This window comes from Mobula hypostoma (assembly GCF_963921235.1).
Source record: "Mobula hypostoma chromosome 9 unlocalized genomic scaffold, sMobHyp1.1 SUPER_9_unloc_2, whole genome shotgun sequence".
NCBI classification, from domain to species: domain Eukaryota; kingdom Metazoa; phylum Chordata; class Chondrichthyes; order Myliobatiformes; family Myliobatidae; genus Mobula; species Mobula hypostoma.
The window spans coordinates 31,756-50,569 of NW_026948134.1; the positions used below are offsets into that span (position 1 = coordinate 31,756).

The 18,814-nt window shown below is 46.2% G+C and overlaps 1 protein-coding gene across 1 annotated transcript in view; it reads left to right on the plus strand.

The window, feature by feature from the left end:
* LOC134341228 (ankyrin-repeat and fibronectin type III domain-containing 1) overlaps positions 1-18,814 on the plus strand; it is a gene marked incomplete at its 5' end in the record, with an annotated part of 187,324 nt that overhangs the window by 25,946 nt on the left and 142,564 nt on the right. The window contains 4 exons of the mRNA XM_063039062.1: positions 2,332-2,439; positions 4,664-4,763; positions 9,612-9,744; positions 14,516-14,635. Coding sequence (XP_062895132.1) covers positions 2,332-2,439; positions 4,664-4,763; positions 9,612-9,744; positions 14,516-14,635 — 461 coding nt within the window. The remainder of the gene's footprint in view (positions 1-2,331; positions 2,440-4,663; positions 4,764-9,611; positions 9,745-14,515; positions 14,636-18,814) is intronic.

Genomic DNA, 18,814 nt, shown 5'->3' on the forward strand with positions numbered 1-18,814 from the left:
ATGTCGATGTCTAGCCCTGGGTGATCTGTGTGTTGGGGTCTCCCCTTGGGTGGTCTGCATGTCAGAGTTTACCCCCTGGGTGTTCTGTGTGATAGGGTGTAACCCCTGGGTGGTCTGTGTGTCTGGGTTGAACTCCTGGGTGTTCTGTGTGTCAAGGTTTACCCCCGGGTGTCTGTGTGATAGGGTTTACCCCCTGGGTGTTCTGTGTGTCAGGGTTTACCCCGTGGGTGTTCTGTGTGATAGGGTTTACCCCCGGGTGTCTGTGTGATAGGGTTTAACCCTGGGTGTTCTGTGTGTCAGGGTTTACCCCCTGGGTGTTCTGTGTGATAGGGTTTAACCCCGGGTGTTCTGTGTGTCAGGGTTTACCCCCTGGGTGTTCTGTGTGTCTGGGTTTAACCCCTGGGTATTCTGTGTGATAGGGTTTAACCCCTGGGTGTTCTGTGTGATAGGATTTAACCCCGGGTGTTCTGTGTGTCGGGGTTTACCCCCTGGGTGTTCTGTGTGATAGGGTTTAACCCCGGGTGTTCTGTGTGATAGGATTTAACCCCGGGTGTTCTGTGTGTCAGGGTTTACCCCCCGGGTGTTCTGTGTGATAGGGTTTAACCCCTGGGTGTTCTGTGTGTCTGGGTTTACCCCCTGGGTGTTCTGTGTGATAGGGTGTAACCCCTGGGTGTTCTGTGTGTCAGGGTTTACCCCCTGGGTGTTCTGTGTGATAGGGTTTAACCCCGGGTGTTCTGTGTGATAAGGTTTACCCCCTGGGTGTTCTGTGTGATAGGATTTAACCCCGGGTGTTCTGTGTGTCAGGGTTTACCCCCTGGGTGTTCTGTGTGATAGGGTTTAACCCCTGGATGGTCTGTATATTGGAGTTTGCCCCCTAGGTGGTCGTCACGATGGGCTTTAACCTCCGCTGTCGTCCATTAACAATGGCCAGCTTTGTTATTCAGCGGTCGTACTCTACCCCTAGCTACTCCCATATTTTGACTGAATGTATAAAATGCGCTGGAATTCACTTAAATCTTGCTCATCAAGTACCGATCACGTCTCTTTTAGCCTCCAGATTCCCCATTTCATTTGTCTCCAGTTCCCTGAAGACCTTGTCTGATTTCAGCTTCCATATACTTCTCTTCTGTTTTTGACTAAATTTGCCACCTTTAGGAATCACCCTCTTTCCTTCACAGGAATACGTTGGTCCTGAATTAAGACCAGTTGGTCTTTAAACAGCTCCCACAGAGCAGACAGGTCGACCAACTCCACCAGGGTGTGTGACTACCCAGTAACAGCCACTCCCAGCCACTCCCAGTGAACTTCCCACAGCTCCTGTCGAAGACTTGTGTAATGCCCAATTTCACAGTTTCCCCCAAGCCATAATGATCTGAAAGGCTGCAGAGATGTGATCTCTGTTTCCCCACTCCTCTCCTGGCTCATCCCTCCTTTGAGATCAGAGCTGGGTAAAGCCTGGCATTCTCTTTCCCAAAAACACTCAGCAGGTCAGACAGCACCTGAGGAGGGAAGACAGGTGACATTTTGGATAACCGAGGCTCTACCTCCATAGTTGTCAGCTTGGGCCTTTGATTTGCAGCACCCACTTGGATAGTGACCATGTCCTATTTATGGTCCGAATGGCCTAATTCAGCTCTTGTGTCTTATAGTCCTGTCCCAAGATGTGTGAGGACCCTCACTGTTTGGAGTGACCATGTCCTGTCCTGAGGGGTGATGGGACCCTCACTGTTTGGAGTGTCACTGTGTCCTGTCCTGAGGGGTGATGGGACCCTCACTGTTTGGAGTGTCACTGTGTCCTGTCCTGAGGGGCGATGGGACCCTCACTGTTTGGAGTGTCACTGTGTCCTGTCCTGAGGGGCGATGGGACCCTCACTGTTTGGAGTGTCACTGTGTCCTGTCCTGAGGGGCGATGGGACCCTCACTGTTTGGAGTGTGACCGTTTTCTGTCCTGTCACATGGAATGTACGGACTTACACCATTTGCAGAGTGACAGTGTGTTGTTCTGAGGGGTCTTACTAATCAATCCCAAATGCTGACTGGTTGCTGGTCAAAGCTCTGTTACGCAGCCACGACCCTCTCCTGCCTTTTATCCTCGGGCAGTGGCGCTGATGGAATAGGTACATGGTTTCGAGAAGTCTGGAGGGCCATGGTCCTGATGCAGGTCGATGGGACTAGGCAGGAGAGTGGTTTGTCATGAACTGGATGTGCTGGAGTGCTCTATGACTCTAAGTGTAACATTGCTGTGTGTAACACATGTGTTCTGTGTCACATGTGTGTCCTGTGTTGTTGATATGCAGGGAGGTAGCTGACTTTGTCTGGTTCCTTACGCAGACTGGGGCGACATTGATAAGAAGGAAGTGAGGCGACGTGGGAGGCTGGAGATCCTGGAGCAGCTGCTGAGTCAGGTGAAGTCTCTTCACCAGCACTGCCCATGTCACGGTGAGTCTGGCAAACCCTTTCACTGCTACACGCCTCCTGCTGGGGAATGATTCACATCAGACCGAGGGGTGGCAGGTAAGGCTATGGCATCTGTACCAACGGCCAGGAACTGAGAACCTGATAGAGCCCTGGCCGAGAACCTGATATAGAAGGTACTGCAAAGACCCAACAATTCAGGCAGCAGTCGTGGGGAGTGAAACAGGGCAAGTGTCAAAACAGGCCAGTCTAACACTACGTAGGAAGCCTTGTAAAGGGGGCATCATTTAAAAATGATTGGAAGGAAGTATAGGGAAGAATGTCCGAGGTAGTTTTTTTCCATAGAGAGGGATGAGTGTGTGGAATACCCTGCCAGGGGCGATGAGACTTAAGAGTCTCTCAGATAGGCACATGGGTGATAGAAAATGGAGGGAATGGTGGAGGAGGTGAAAAAGTCGGTAGAACATTGTGGGCCAAAGGGCCTGTATTGTGCTGCACTGTTCTATGTTTTCATGACAGTGGCAATTCCGGGTTGAAGTTGAATCGCTGAAGGATGCTCAATAGTTGTGGCAAGGCTTGAATGCCATCACCTCCTACAAAGTAAACACAAGTGACACGGGTGACAACAAGGCTTCACTCCCAGATGAATTCAATGCCTTTTATACTCAGTTTAGCCGTCAAAACATAGAGGCACCTTCAAAAAATCCCAGGAGACAAATCAGTGGGCATGGATGAATGGACAAGGGAGTCGCGTGTGGGAAGTGGTAAGTGTGGGAAGGGAAAGATGTGCTTGGTGGTGGGATCCCGTTGGAGATAGTGGAAGTAACATATCCTTAGTACTTATCCTTGCAAGCAGAACAAGTTGCACGCCTGCCTCCACACCTCTTCCCTCACTACCATTCACCACCCCAAACCATCCTTCCAGGTGAGGCAACATCTCACCTGTGAGTCTGTTGAGGGTCATCTACTGTATCTGGTGCTCCCAGTGTGGCCTCCCATATATCGGTGAAACTCACCATAGATTGGGAGACCTCTTCACTGAGCACCTTTGCTCTGCCCACCAGAAAAAGGCAGATCTTCCGGTGGCCACACATTTCAACTCTACTTCCCATTTCCATTCCAACATGTCGATCCATGGCCACAATGAGACCACGCTCAGGTTGGAGGAGCGACACTTTATATTCCGTCTGTACCGCCTCCAACCCTCCAACCTGATGCCATGAACATCAATTTCTTGAACTTATGGTAATTGCCACCCCCCCCCCACTTCACCATTCCCATTTCTGTTTCCCTGTCTTACCTTATCTCCTTACCTGCCCATCACCTCTCTCTGGTGCTCCTCCCCCTTCCCTTTCTTCCATGGTCTTCTACCTTCTCCTATCAGATTCCCCTTTCTCCAGCTCTGTATCTCTTTCACCCTTTCAGCAACCAACTTCCCAGCTCTTCACTTCACCCCTCCCCCTCCCGTTTTCACCTATCGCCCACCACATTGTGCTTCTTCCTCCCCTCCCCTGTCTTCTTGCTTCAGCTTCTCATCTTTTTTTCCAATCCTTTTGAAGGGTCTCAGTCCAAAATGAAGACTATTTACTCTTTTCAATTGCTGCTGCCTGGCTTGCTGAGTTCCTCCAGCATTTTTTGTGTGTTCAGCATCTGCAGATTTTGTCATCTTTATGCCATTAACCATCCTGTGTGTATTTACAGTTATTTCAAGCATGGTTTCAGATTTGCAGCATCTAACACATAATTTTTGATTGTGAATGTTTGCCAGCGGGAAGGAAGGAACTGAGGGCTGTTCGGCACAACATTGTGGACCAAGGTGACAGGTCATGTCCTTGCCACATAGGCACCTGGTGTGGCCACTGTTCAGCTTCAGCTTCAGCAGGGAGTCCCGCTGAAGACCGATTCCACGACACTGGTCATCAGTGAAGCTGTGATACTGTGTCCTCACACCATACCTGTGTACAGAATCAAAGAAATACTGCACCCGACAGGACAGACAGACAATCACTATGCAAAAAACCACAAATTGTGCAGATACAGTCCTCTCGTCATCAGCTGTGTATGTACAGGCCAAGCCTGCGCTCAGATCGGGCTGCCCACACCATGACCTGTGTACACACAGGCCAAGCCTGCGCTCAGATCGGGCTGCCCACACCATGACCTGTGTACACACAGGCCAAGCCTGCGCTCAGATCAGGCTGAGCTCAGGGTTCCTTGGGGGTAAAGCCTGTTTGCTTTGATTTTCCAGAAAACGTGAAGGTCCAAGTCCCAGGACGGAAACACTCGATGTCCAAGAGTCTCAAGCACTTGTTTCAGCCCACGAGTAAATTTGTTAAAAGTCTTAAAAGGTGAGTCACATCAGATCTAGGATCAAGGTGGCCCTTGGATCCCCGGGTAAGGAGTCTGAATCTCACGGAGTCAGGGACAGGGGAGATACAGCCTCTCAAACTGTCCCAGCATTCACCAAAGTCATGGCTGATCTTTGACCTCAGTACCACTTTCCTGGCCTCTGTTCCCTTACCACCCTGAAGTGTACAGCTTTCTGAATTGGAAGAACTCAGTGAGGGAGCTACAGTTCAGATTTCCACAGACTCTACGCTCTCGGCATTCCACCTTCATTTCCATTGGCCAAGCCCTTACTCTAACGTCGTATCTCCTGGTTCTCGCTTTCACAGTCAGGAGGCACATCATCACTGTTTCGGTGAGACCACCTCTCGCCTTTCTAAACCACAAATGGAGTCCAGTGGACCACTCCTGAATTCCTAAAATGTTTCTCAATAGAAGATCAGACTCTGCACTATTTTCCCAGTGTGGTGTCAGCTGCTGGTAGATTAGATTGGTAGAATCACACAAGACAGAAGAGGGCCCAGTTTATGCTGACCAAGATGCTGATCTCATTTGCCTGTGATTGGCCTGTATCCCTTGAAATCTTTCCAATCCATGTTCCTGTCCAAGTCTTTTAAATGTTGTTAATGTACCTGCCTGAAATACATCCTCTGGCAACTTGTTCCATACCCTGACCACCCTCTCTCCACTCCATCTGTGCCCTCTGGTCCCTGATGTCCCAATCCTGAGGAAATCCTACAAGAAATAAGGAAAATGCAGGAAAAATATATTCCAAGAAAAAAGAAAATCATGAATGGAAAAATGGCACAAATGTGGCTAACAAGAGAGGTTAAGGCAAAATAAAAGCAAAAGAAACGGCGTACAAGGAAGCAAAAATTAGTGGGAAAAATGAGGACTGGAAGACCTTTAAAAACTTACAGAAAGAAACTAAGAAAGTCATTAGGAAAGAAAAGATGAATTATGAAAGGAAGTTGGTAATTAACATAAAAAAGGATACTAAGAGTTTTTTTAAATATATAAGAGTAAAAGAGTGACAAGGGTAGATACGGGACTGATTGAAAATGATGCTGGAGAAATTATAATGGGTAACAAAGAGATGGCGGAGGAACTGAATGAGTATTTTGCATCAGTCTTCACAGTGGAAGACATGAGCAATATACCTGATAGCCAGAGGTATCAGGGAATAGAATTAGGTACAGTCAAGATAACTAGAGAGAAAGTGCTTGGGAAGCTAAGTGGACTAAGAATAGATAAGTCTCCCAGCCCGGATGAGGTGCTCCCAAGGGTTCTGAAGGAGGTGGCTTTGGAGATTGTGGAAGCATTGGAAATGATCTTCCAGGAATCAATAGACTCTGGCATGGTTCCGGAGGACTGGAAGGTCGCAAATGTAGTTCTGCTATTTAAGAAAGGAAGGAGGCAGCAAAAAGAAAATTACAGTCCTATTAGTCTGACATTGGTGGTTGGAAAGATATTGGAGTCAATCCTCAAGGACGAGGTTATGAAATACCTCGAGGTGCATGACAAGATAGGCCCAAGCCAGCATGGTTTCATGAAGGGAAGATCCTGCCTCACCAACTTATTGGAACATTTTGAGGTAATCTCGAATAAGATTGACAAGGGAGAGGCTGTGGATGTTGTGTATTTGGATTTTCAAAAGGCCTTCGATAAGGTGCCGCGTATGAGGCTGCTTAATAAGATGAGAGCCCATGGAATTACAGGAAAGATATTGGAATGGGTGGAGCATTGGCTGATAGGCAGAAAGCAAAGGGTGGGAATAAAGGGATCCTATTCTGATTGGTTGCCGGTTACTAGTGGTGCTCCGCAGGGGTTGGTGTTGGGGCCGCTTCTTTTTACGATGTATATCGATGATTTGGATTATGGATTAAATGTTTTTGTGGCCAAGTTTGCGGATGACACCAAGATAGGTGGAGGAGCAGGAAGTGTTGAAGAAGCAGAAAGGTTGCAGAGAGACTTAGTCAGTTTAGGAGAGTGGGCAAAGAAATGGCAGATAAGGTACAATGTTGAGAAATGTACAGTGGTACATTTCGGAAGAAGAAATAATCAGGTAGATTATTATTTAGAAGGGGAGAAAATTCAAAAATCGGAAGTGCAAAGGGACTTGGGGGTCCTCGTGCAGGATACCCTAAAGGTTAACCACCAAGTTGGATTGGCGGTAAGGAAAGCGAATGCTATGTTGGCATTCATTTCAAGAGGAATAGTGTATAAGAGTAAGGAGGTGTTGATGAGGCTCTGTGGGGCATTAGTGAGACCTCATTTGGAATACTGTGTGCAGTTTTGGGCCCCCTATCTTAGAAAGGATATACTGATGTTGGAGAGAGTTCAGAGAAGATTTACGAGGATGATTCCTGGAATGCAGGGGCTAACGTATGAGGAGCGTCTGTCGGCTCTTGGATTGTATTCATTAGAGTATAGAAGAATGAGAGGGGATCTCATGGAAACGTTTCGAATGTTGAAAGGGTTGGACAGAGTAGATGTGGAAAGGTTGTTTCCCTTGGTGGGTGAGTCCAGGACAAGAGGCCATAGTCTTAGAATTAGAGAGTACCCAGTTAAAACAGAGATGAGGAGAAATTTTTTTAGCCAGGGGGTCGTGGATTTGTGGAATTCGTTGCCACATACAGCTGTGGAGGCCCGATCATTGAGGGTGTTTAAGGAGGAGATTGACAGGTATCTAATTAGTCAGGGTATCAAGGGATATGGGGAAAAAGCCGGAAATTGGAACTAGATGGGTGAATAGTTTAGTTCAGGGGGGAGCTGCGGAGCAGACTCGATGGGCCGAATGGCCTACTTCTGCTCCTTTGTCTTGTGATCTTGTGAAAAGACTGAGTGAATTGTTTAAATGCTCGTGTAATATTTCAAATGCTCATGCAGTAAAGACCACTTTCCATTTACCTACATGGTTACAATTGCTTCCTGAAGGTTGTCATTGCCCAGCAGGGGTTGGTAGTAGGGATCGGCTCCCACTACCTATTAAATGCTCCCAATGGCGTGCGCCTCAAATAGCCTCTGATGACCAAGTCCAGCTCCTGGCCTTCCCGTATGGCTTAGCTATGAAGCCCAGAAGAACCTTTTCTGCTGATAGGAAAAGGGGTAAAGGTGGTGTCTAGCACCTTGAAACCAGTCACTTTGGGCAGGTAACACACATCAAAGTTGCTGGTGAACGGCCAGGCAGCATCTCTAGGAAGAGGTACAGTCGACTTTTCAGGCCGAGACCCTTCGTCAGGACTAACTGAAGGAAGAGCTAGTAAGAGATTTGAAAGTGGGAGTGGGAGGGGGAGATCCAAAATGATAGGAGAAGACAGGAGGGGGAGGGATGGAGCCAAGAGCTGGACAGGTGATTGGCAAAAGGGATATGAGAGGGTCATGGGACAGGAGGCCCAGGGAGAAAGACAAGGGGGGCGGGGAACCAGAGGATGGGCAAGAGGTATTGTCAGAGGGACAGAGGAGCTCATCAGCCGTGGTTGGCAGCTGATCTAGGAGAGGAAAACTCTGGTCTCAAACCTTGTGGCTACACTCATGCGGAAGGCTTAGGAAGTAAACCCCGAGGGAAAACCTATAAGACCATAAGATATTGGGTATCACAGAGATTGCTGGGATGCAGCATCCACAGTCAGCCTCTAGCGATGGCGTGCCTCCATTTACCTTCTAACCACAGCCTTGGCAGTTAACATTCAGAGATATTTTAATTATGCAAGGGACGAGAAGGTGGTGAAATTGGAATTGGAATTGGTTTATTATTGTCACATGTACTGAGATACAGTGAAAAGCTTGTCTTACATACTGTTCACACAGATCAGATCATTACACACTGCATTGAGGTAGAACAATAACAATGCAGAATAATCTGCAATAGCTCCAAAAAATGTAGTGCGGGTAAACAATAAAGTGCAAGATCATAATGAGGCAGATTGTAAAGTTGAGTTCACACCACCCACACACAGAGGGAACTATTAAATAGTTATATAAATATGAGGTAGAGGTACAGTATTTCTTGAGCCTGGTTGTATATGCTTCTGGACTTTTTGTATCTTTGATGGGGGTGGTGACGCGATGGAAGGGGGAGATGAAGGGCCTCAGCCCAAAATGATGACTGCTTATTCCCTCTGTGGATGCTGTCTGAACTGCCGAGTTTCTCCAGCATTTTATGTATATTCCTGAACTGTATGCAAGGCAGGCTTTTCACTGTATCTTGGTACATGTGCTAATATTAAACCAATTTAATTTACCAAATCCCAGTCCATACTAATTCCATGCACTATTAGTTAATGTTTACCATCCTGCTGTGTGAGACATTATCAAAATCCTTTAGAAATCCTGATTTACCACCTCTGTAGGTTCCCCATCAGACTGAAATGACCTCAGCTAACTCCAATGGATTAGTCAAACCTAATTTCCCCTTTAGAAATCTGTGATGATTTTACTCAGTCGTATTATTCTTCATTAACTGCCAGTACTGGAGGGATCTTCACTCCTGCATTGTTGACTACTGGGTGGCATTTAACCTGCAGGCAAATGGAACTAGTGTAGATGGGTAAAGGGGTTAGCATGAATGTGGGGCCAAAGGGCCTGCTTCTGAGCTACAGAGTTGTATTATGTTGTTTGCTTCTCGAGCATTTGTATTGTCATGTTTCTGAGCTGTGGAACTCTGTGACTGTGCAGCTCATCATGTTGTTTGTTTCCTGAGCACTGGTAGAAACATAGAAAACCCTCAGCACAATACAGGCCCTTCGGCCCACACTGCTGTGCTGAACATGTACTTATTTTAGAGATTACCAGGAGTTACCCATAACCCTCTATTTTTCTAAGCTCCATGGTGTTGTGCTTTCTCTCAGGGGCTTGTATCTGGCTGCCATATTGTATAAAGATGATGATGTTGTTGTCACGCACGAGGAGCAGGTTCCCGTGGTCAAGGCAGATGATTCATACTCCAGCTCTCTGATGCAAGACTTCCTCTGGTTCATGAAGGTAAGGGGAGAGAGAGTCTGCTGACTGTTCCTGGCCTCAGTGTGCTGCAGAGTCTTGGAGAGAAAGTTCTCTGGGAGAGACCGAGACGTGGCTTCTGATCATAGCCTCTCCAGGTGAGTTAGCAAATGCCGGCTGGGTGTGTGGCTAGAATATGAATCGAACAGAAATTGTGCTCCAGTCATCAACAGACAATCGGCTATGGCAGTGAGAAACTTTGAAGTTCCTGCATTTGGAAATGTGCCAGCAAACAGGGAGCAGGGGCAATGCTTTAACTAAAAATATGTTTTTAACAAGTCGCAAATAACTTCCTACAGCAAGGAGTAGGCCATTCGGTCCTTCGAGCCTGCACCGCCATTCAGTATGATCATGGCTGATCATCCAACTCAGAACCCTGTACCAGCCTTCCCTCCATACCCCCTGATCCCTTTAGCCACAAGGGCCATATCTAACTCCCTCTTAAATATAGCCAATCAACTGGCCTCAACTGTTTCCTGTGGCAGAGAATTCCACAGATTCACCACTCTCTGTGTGAAGAAGTTTTTCCGAATCTCGGTCCTAAAAGGCTTCCCCTTTATCCTCAAACTGTGACCCCTCATTCTGGACCTCCCCAACATCGGGAACAATCTTCCTATCTAGCCTGTCCAATCCCTTTAGGATTTTATATGTTTCAATAAGATCCCCCCTCAATCTTCTAAATTCCAACAAGTATAAGCCTAGTCGATCCAGTCTTTCATCATATGAAAGTCTTGCCATCCCAGTAATCAATCTGGTGAACCTTCTTTGTACTCCCTCTATGGCAAGGATGTCTTTCCTCAGATTAGGGGACCAAAACTGCACACAATACTCCAGGTGTGGTCTCACTAAGGCCTTGTACAACTGCAGGAGTACCTCCCTGCTCCTGTACTCGAATCCTCTCGCTATGAATGCCAGCATACCATTCGCCTTTTTCACCGCCTGCTGTACCTGCATGCCGACTTTCAATGACTGGTGTATAATGACACCCAGGTCTCGTTGCACCTCCCCTTTTCCTAATCGGCCACCATTCAAATAATAATCTACTTTCCTGTTTTTGCCACCAAAGTGGATAACCTCACATTTATCCACATTAAATTGCATCTGCCGTGAATTTGCCCACTCACCTAACCTATCCAAGTCACCCTGCATCCTCTTAGCATCCTCCTCACAGCTAACACTGCCGCCCAGCTTCGTGTCATCCGCAAACTTGGAGATGCTGCATTTAATTCCCTCATCCAAGTCATTAATATATATTGTAAACAACTGGGGTCCCAGCACTGAGCCTTGTGGTACCCCACTAGTCACTGCCTGCCATTCTGAAAAGGTCCCGTTTATTCCCACTCTTTGCTTCCTGTCTGCCAACCAATTCTCTATCCACATCAATGCCTTACCCCCAATACCGTATGCTTTAAGTTTGCACACTAATCTACTGTGTGGGACCTGGTCAAAAGCCTTTTGAAAATCCAAATATACCACATCCACTGGTTCTCCCCTTTCCACTCTACTAGTTACATCCTCAAAAAGATCTATGAGATTCGTCAGACATGATTTTCCTTTCACAAATCCATGCTGACTTTATCCGATGATTTCACCGCTTTCCAAATGTGCTGTTATCACATCTTTGATAACTGACTCTAGCATTTTCTCCACCACCGATGTTAGGCTAACCGGTCTATAATTCCCCAGTTTCTCTCTCCCTCCTTTTTTAAAAAGTGGGGTTACATTAGCCTCCCTCCAATCCTCAGGAACTAGTCCAGAATCTAAAGAGTTTTGAAAAATTATCACTAATGCATCCACTATTTCTTGGGCTACTTCCTTAAGCACTCTGGGATGCAGATCATCTGGCCCTGGGGATTTATTTGCCTTTAATCCCTTCAATTTACCTAACACCACTTCCCTACTAACATGTATTTCCCTCAGTTCCTCCATCTCACTGGACGCTCTGTCCCCTACTATTTCTGGAAGGTTATTTTTGTCCTCCTTAGTGAAGACAGAACCAAAGTAATTTTACAATTGGTCTGCCATGTCCTTGCTCCCCATAATCAATTCATCTGTTTCTGTCTGTAGGGGACCTACATTTGTCTTAACCAATCTCTTTCCTTTCACATATCTATAAAAGCTTTTACAGTCAGTTTTTATGTTCCCTGCCAGTTTTCTCTCATAATCTTTTTTCCCCTTCCTAATTAAGCCCTTTGTCCTCCTCTGCTGTACTCTGAATTTCCCCCAGTCCTCAGGTGAGCCACTTTTTCTGGCTAATTTGTATGCTTCTTCTTTGGAATTGATACTATCCCTAATTTCTCTTGTCAGCCACGGGTGCACTACCTTCCTTGATTTATTCTTTTGCCAAACTGGGATGAACAATTATTGTAGTTCATCCTTACGATCTTTAAAGGCTTGCCATTGCATATCCATCATCAACCCTTTAAGTGTCATTTGCCAGTCTATCTTAGCTAATTCTCGTCTCATACCTTCAAAGTTACCCTTCTTTAAGTTCAGAACCTTTGTTTCTGAATTAACTCTCCATCTTAATAAAGAATTCCACCGTATTATGGTCACTCTTACCCAAGGGGCCTCTCACGACAAGATTGCTAATTAACCCTTCCTCATTGCTCAATACCCAGTCTAGATTAGCCTGCTCTCTAGTTGGTTCCTCGACATGTTGGTTCAAAAAACCATCCCGCATACATTCCAAGAAATCCTCTTCCTCAACTTTCTCCAACTTTCAAATCCCTTACTCACTCTTCCTTCAGTTAGTCCTGACGAAGGGTCTCGGCCTGAAACGTCGACTGTACCTCTTCCTAGAGATGCTACCTGGCCTGCTGCGTTCACCAGCAACTTTTATATGTGTTGCTTGAATTTCCAGCATCTGCAGAATTCCTGTTGTTTGCGTTAGATCCTCTTCCTCAGCACCCTTACGAATTTGGTTCACCCAATCTATATGTAGATTGAAGTCACACATTATGACTGCTGTTCCTTTATTGCACACATTTCCAATTTCCTGTTTAATACCATCCCCAACCTCACTACTACTGTTAGGTGGTCTGTACACAACTCCCACCAGCGTCTTCTGCCCCTTAGTGTTATGCAGCTCTACCCATATCGATTCCACATCCTCCCGGCTTATGTCCTTCCTTTCTATCGCGTTAATCTCTTCTTTAACCAGCAACGCCACCCCACCTCCCCTTCCTTCATGTCTATCCCTCCTGAATATTGAATATCCCTGAACGTTGAGCTCCCATCCTTGGTCACCCTGGAGCCATGTCTCTGTGATCCCAACTATATCATAATCATTAATAACAATCTGCACTTTTAATTCATCCACCTTGTTACGAATGCTCCTTGCATTGACACACAAAGCCTTTATATATAATCCTTTAGAATTGTTGAATGTTGTTTTTTTATTGCCTGTCGCACCGTGACCAACACACCACAGCAGATTCCTAATACATATAAATGTATCTGATGAACAACCTGGCCCTTAACACCCAGAAGACCAAGGAGATCATTGTGGACTTCAGTCATGCTAGGAGCCACACTCATGTCCCCATCTACATCAACGGAGCTGTAGTGGAGCGTGTATCAAGCTTCAAATTCCTTGGTGTCCACATTTCCGAGGATCTCACCTGGTCCCTGAACTCCTCCATCCTGATCAAAAAGGCGCAACAGTGCCTTTATTTCCTGTGGAGCATCAAGAAAGCTCACCTCTGTCCCAGGATACTGACGGACTTTTACTGCTGTACCATTGAGAGCATACTCACCAACTGCATCTCAGTGTGGTACGGCAATTGTCCCATATCGGACAACAAAGCACTCCAGCATGTGGTGAAAACTACCCAGCGGATTATCGGCACCCAATTGCCCACCATTGAAAACATCTACCATAAGCGTTGCCCGGGTAGGGCGAAAGGCATTATCAGGGATGCATCTCACCCTAACCATGGACTTTTTACTCTCCTCCCATCTGGTAGGCGCTACAGGAGCCTCCGCTCCCGCACCAGCAGGCACAGGAAGAGCTTCTTCCTTGAGGCTGTGACCCTGCTGAATTTCTCACCACAGCGCTAAGCAGTATTGCACCCGTATTGTGCTGTCTCAGTACTTTTATATTTGTGTACTGTAGCACTTACTTTTTACTCGCAGTTATTTTGTAAATAACACTATTCTTTGCATTTCTGGTCAGATGCTAACTGCATTTCATTGGCTTTGTATCTGTACTCGGCACAATGACAATGAAGTTGAATCTAATCTAATAATGTGGAGATGTGCACTGTGATTGGTGTGTCACACTGGTTGGGTGTACGGGTGAGGTGGTTGTTGCAAACTGAACACTATGACACGGCACACACAGCTACAGCAGTGTCTCCCCATCTGAGTGGCTGATATGCAACAACAAGGTGTATCACTGGGTGTCAGGGTGCAGGAGAAGGCTCACAATACTGGGAACGTGGTGGTACAGTGAAGATCACATTCGGAGTATAGAATTGGGCGGCTGTCTGCACGGTGTTTGTACTGTGCCTTTTCCCCATGGCCTACCCCTGCTCCTATTTCTTTTCTTCATTTGCTTTATCTGGATGTTCTGGTTTCCTCCCACATTCTAAAGACGTACAGGTTAGTGTTATTAACCAGTCGACATACTGTGTTGGCGCTGGAAGCGTAGGGCCACTTGCTGGTGTTGGTGATTGGTATAAATCTGTGTGTTTCAATGTTTCGACGTACATGTGACAAATAAAGCTGATTTTTTAACTGTTCTCTGACACAGGTATCATACATGTGGGAAGACAGTCGTTGGCTTGCTCAGTGCATGACTCCCTCCTCTTTGTCCTGCTCATCTGGACTGCAGGCTCGTCACAACATGCTTGTAGCTGTCACTCAGTTGCAGGTGAGCTGGAATCACAGAACTGAATTCATTGCCACAGAGACTATCCCACATCTAGAGGGTGGGCAGCAATCCCCAAAGGACTGTCTCCAAGTTCCTTTCAGTGGTGAACTTTCTGTGGAAGCAAGCACTATCTCACATGCTCACCACTGTAATCACACTCGGAATCTGTTCACCACTGCTCCCTGTAATCTCACTGGGAATCTATTCACCATTGTTTCCCATAATCTCACTGCGAATCTGTTCACCACTGTTTCCCATAATCTCACTGGGAATCTGTTCACCACTGTTTCCCGTAATCTCACTGGGAATCTGTTCACCACTGCACCCAGTAATCTCACTAGGAATCTATTCACCACTGTTTCCCATAATCTCACTGCGAATCTGTTCACCACTGTTTCCCATAATCTCACTGGGAATCTGTTCACCGCTGCTCCCTGTAATCTCACTAGGATCTATTCACCACTGTTTCCCATAATCTCACTGCGAATCTGTTCACTACTGTTTCCCATAATCTCACTAGGAATCTATTCACCATTGTTTCCCATAATCTCACTGCGAATCTGTTCACCACTGCTCTCCGTAATCATATTCGGAGTCTGTTCACCACTGTTTCCCATAATCTCACTGCGAATCTGTTCACCACTGTTTCCCGTAATCTCACTGGGAATCTGTTCACCACTGCTCCCTGTAATCTCACTAGGAATCTATTCACCACTGTTTCCCATAATCTCACTGCGAATCTGTTCACCACTGTTTCCCATAATCTCACTGGGAATCTGTTCACCACTGTTCCCGTAATCTCACTGGGAATCTGTTCACCACTGCACCCAGTAATCTCACTAGGAATCTATTCACCACTGTTTCCCATAATCTCACTGCGAATCTGTTCACCACTGTTTCCCATAATCTCACTGGGAATCTGTTCACCACTGCTCCCTGTAATCTCACTAGGAATCTATTCACCACTGTTTCCCATAATCTCACTGCGAATCTGTTCACCACTGTTTCCCATAATCTCACTAGGAATCTATTCACCATTGTTTCCCATATTCTCACTGCGAATCTGTTCACCACTGCTCTCCGTAATCACACTCGGAATCTGTTCACCACTGTTTCCCATAATCTCACTGCGAATCTGTTCACCACTGTTTCCCGTAATCTCACTAGGAATCCATTCACCATTGTTTCCCATAATCTCACTGCGAATCTGTTCACCACTGCTCTCCGTAATCACACTCGGAATCTGTTCACCACTGTTTCCCATAATCTCACTGGGAATCTGTTCACCACTGCTCTCCGTAATCACACTCGGAATCTGTTCACCACTGTTTCCCATAATCTCACTGGGAATCTGTTCACCACTGTTCTCCATAATCTCACTGGGAATCTGTTCACCACTGTTCCCTGTAATCTCACTGGGAATCTGTTCACCACTGCTCTCCGTAATCACACTGGGGATCTGTTCACCACTGTTTCCCATAATCACACTGGGATCCTGAGGGGGACTAAACTCTTGGCAGGGAGGTTTGCTAAGGCTACTGGGGAGAGTTTAAACTAGAATCACTGGGGGGTGGGAACCGAACTGAAGAGATGGAGGAAGGGGCGGTTGACTCACAAATAGAGAAAGCTTGGAGACAGTGCGAGAGGGAGGATAGGCAGGTGATAGATAACGGATTGAGATGTGTCTATTTTAATGGAAGAGGCATCATGAACAAAGTGGATGAGCTTAGAGTGTGGATCAGTACTTGGAGCTATGATGTTGTGGCCATTACAGAGAGTTGGATGGCTCAGGGGCAGAAATGGTTACTTGGACTGTCAGACTTTAGATGTTTCAGAAAGAATAGGGAGGGAGGCAAAAGAGGTGGGGGCATGGCACTGCTGATCAGAGGTAGTGTCATGGCTGCAGAAAAGGAGGAAGACATGGAAGGATTGTCTACTGAGTCTCTGTGGGTGGAAGTTAGAAACAAAAAGGTTCAATAACTCTGTGGGTGGAAAAGGGTCAATAACTCCACTGGGTGTTTTTTATAGACCACCCAATAGTAACAGGGACATCGAGGAGCCGATAGGGAGACAGATTCTGGAAAGGAGTAATAATAACAGGATAGTCATGGTGGGAGATAGTAATTTCCCAAATATCGATTGGCATCTCCCTAGAGTGAGGGGTTTAGATGGGGTAGAGTTTGTTAGGTGTGTTCAGGAAGGTTTCCTAACAGAATATGTAGATAAGCCTACAAGAGGAGAGGCTGTACTTGATCTGGTATTGGGAAGTGAACCTGGTCAGGTGTCAGGTCTGTCAGTGGGAGAGCATTTTGGAGATAGTGATCACAATTCTATCTCCTTTACCACAGCATTGGAGAGGGATAGGAACAGACATATTAAGAAAACGTTTAATTGGAGTAAAGGGAAATATGAAGCTATCAGGCAGGAACTTAGAAGCATAAATTAGAAGCAGATTTTCTCAGGGAAATGTACGGCAGAAATGTGGCAAATGTTCAGGGGATATTTGCGTGGCGTTCTGCGTAGGTACGTTCCAATCAGACAAGGAATGGATGGTAGGGTACAGGAACTGTGGTGTACAAAGGCTGTTGTAAATCTAGTCAAGAAGAAAAGAAAAGCTTATGAAAAGTTCAAAAAACTAGGTAATGATAGAGATCTGGAAGATTATAAGGCTAGCAGGAAGGAGTTTAAGAAAGAAATTAGGAGTGCCAGAAGGAGCCATGAGAAGGCCTTGGTGAGCAGGATTAAGGAAAACCCCAAGGCATTCTACAAGTATGTGAAGAGCAAGAGGATAAGACATGAGAGAATGGGACCAAACAAGTGTGACAGTGGAAAAGTAGGTATGGAACCAGAGGAGATAGCAGAGGTACTTAATGAATACTTTGCTTCAATATTCACTATGGAAAAGGATCTTGGTGATTGTTGGGATGATTTGCAGCAGATTGAAAAGCTTGAGCATATAGACATGAAGAAAGAGGATGAGCTGGAGCTTTCAGAAAGTATCAAGTTGGATAAGTCTCCGGGACCAGATGAGATATACCCCAGGCTACTGTGGGAGGTGAGGGAGGAGATTGCTGAGCCTCTGGTAACAAGCTTTGCATCATCAATGGGGATGGCAGAGATTGTGGAGGATTGGAGGGTTGCAGATAGTGTTCCATTATTCAAGAAAGGGAGAAGAGATAGCCCAGGAAATTATAGATCAGTGAGTCTTACTTCAGTGGTTGATAAGTTGATGGAAAAGATCCTGAGAGGCAGGATTTATGAACATTTGGAGAAGCATAATATGACAAGGAATAGTCAGCATGGTTTTGTCAAAGGCAGGTCATGCCTTACAAGCCTGTCAGTACCTCCAGTTGAACTTTGTCTTTGTGTGTTTTCCCCCTAGCCGTCAGTCTGTGGTTGTGTATTGCCATGTGCTCGTTTGTCTTCATGCCCCATGTGCTCCTGTCCCTGCTCCTGCTCTACTCGGGCCCCTGTATTACTGAGTATTCCGCCTCTCATCTGCTTCTCATTATTACCTGTTTTGCTGCCGCTTCTGTCTCATTGTGCTCCACCTATCATCAGCCTCTCTGTTTATTGTCAGTGTGTTTCAGTCCTGTGTTTTCACCTGTTTGTTGCCAGATTGTGCCAGTGAATTTTCCTAAGCCTTTCCAGCATTTGTATCTGTACTCTGTCCGTCTAAATATTGACTCTGCTTGTTTCCCGATTCTGGTTTTTGGATTTCTCTGGATGTTTTGATCTCTGCCTGAACTTTGACACCGAATCTGTTTGCATCTCAGGATTTGTTACTCAATTAATATCACTGTGTGCACAGTACTGGGTCTGTGATTGGATCCCTGCTCCAGCGACCTGACAGAGCCTGATTGAATTTCTTGAGGATGTGACTGAACACTTTGATGAAGGTAGAGCAGTAGATGTATTGTATATGGATTTCAGCAAGGCATTTGACAGGGTATCCCATGCAAGGCTTATTGAGAAAGTAAGGAGGCATGGGATCCAAGGGGACATTGCTTTGTGGATCCAGAACTGGCTTGCCCACAGAAGGCAAAGAGTGGTTGTAGCCGGGTCATATTCTGCATGGAGGTTGGTGACCAGTGGTGTGCCTCAGGGATCTGTTTTGGGGCCCCTTCTCTTCATGATTTTTATAAATGACCTGGATGAGGAAGTGGAGGGATGGGTTAG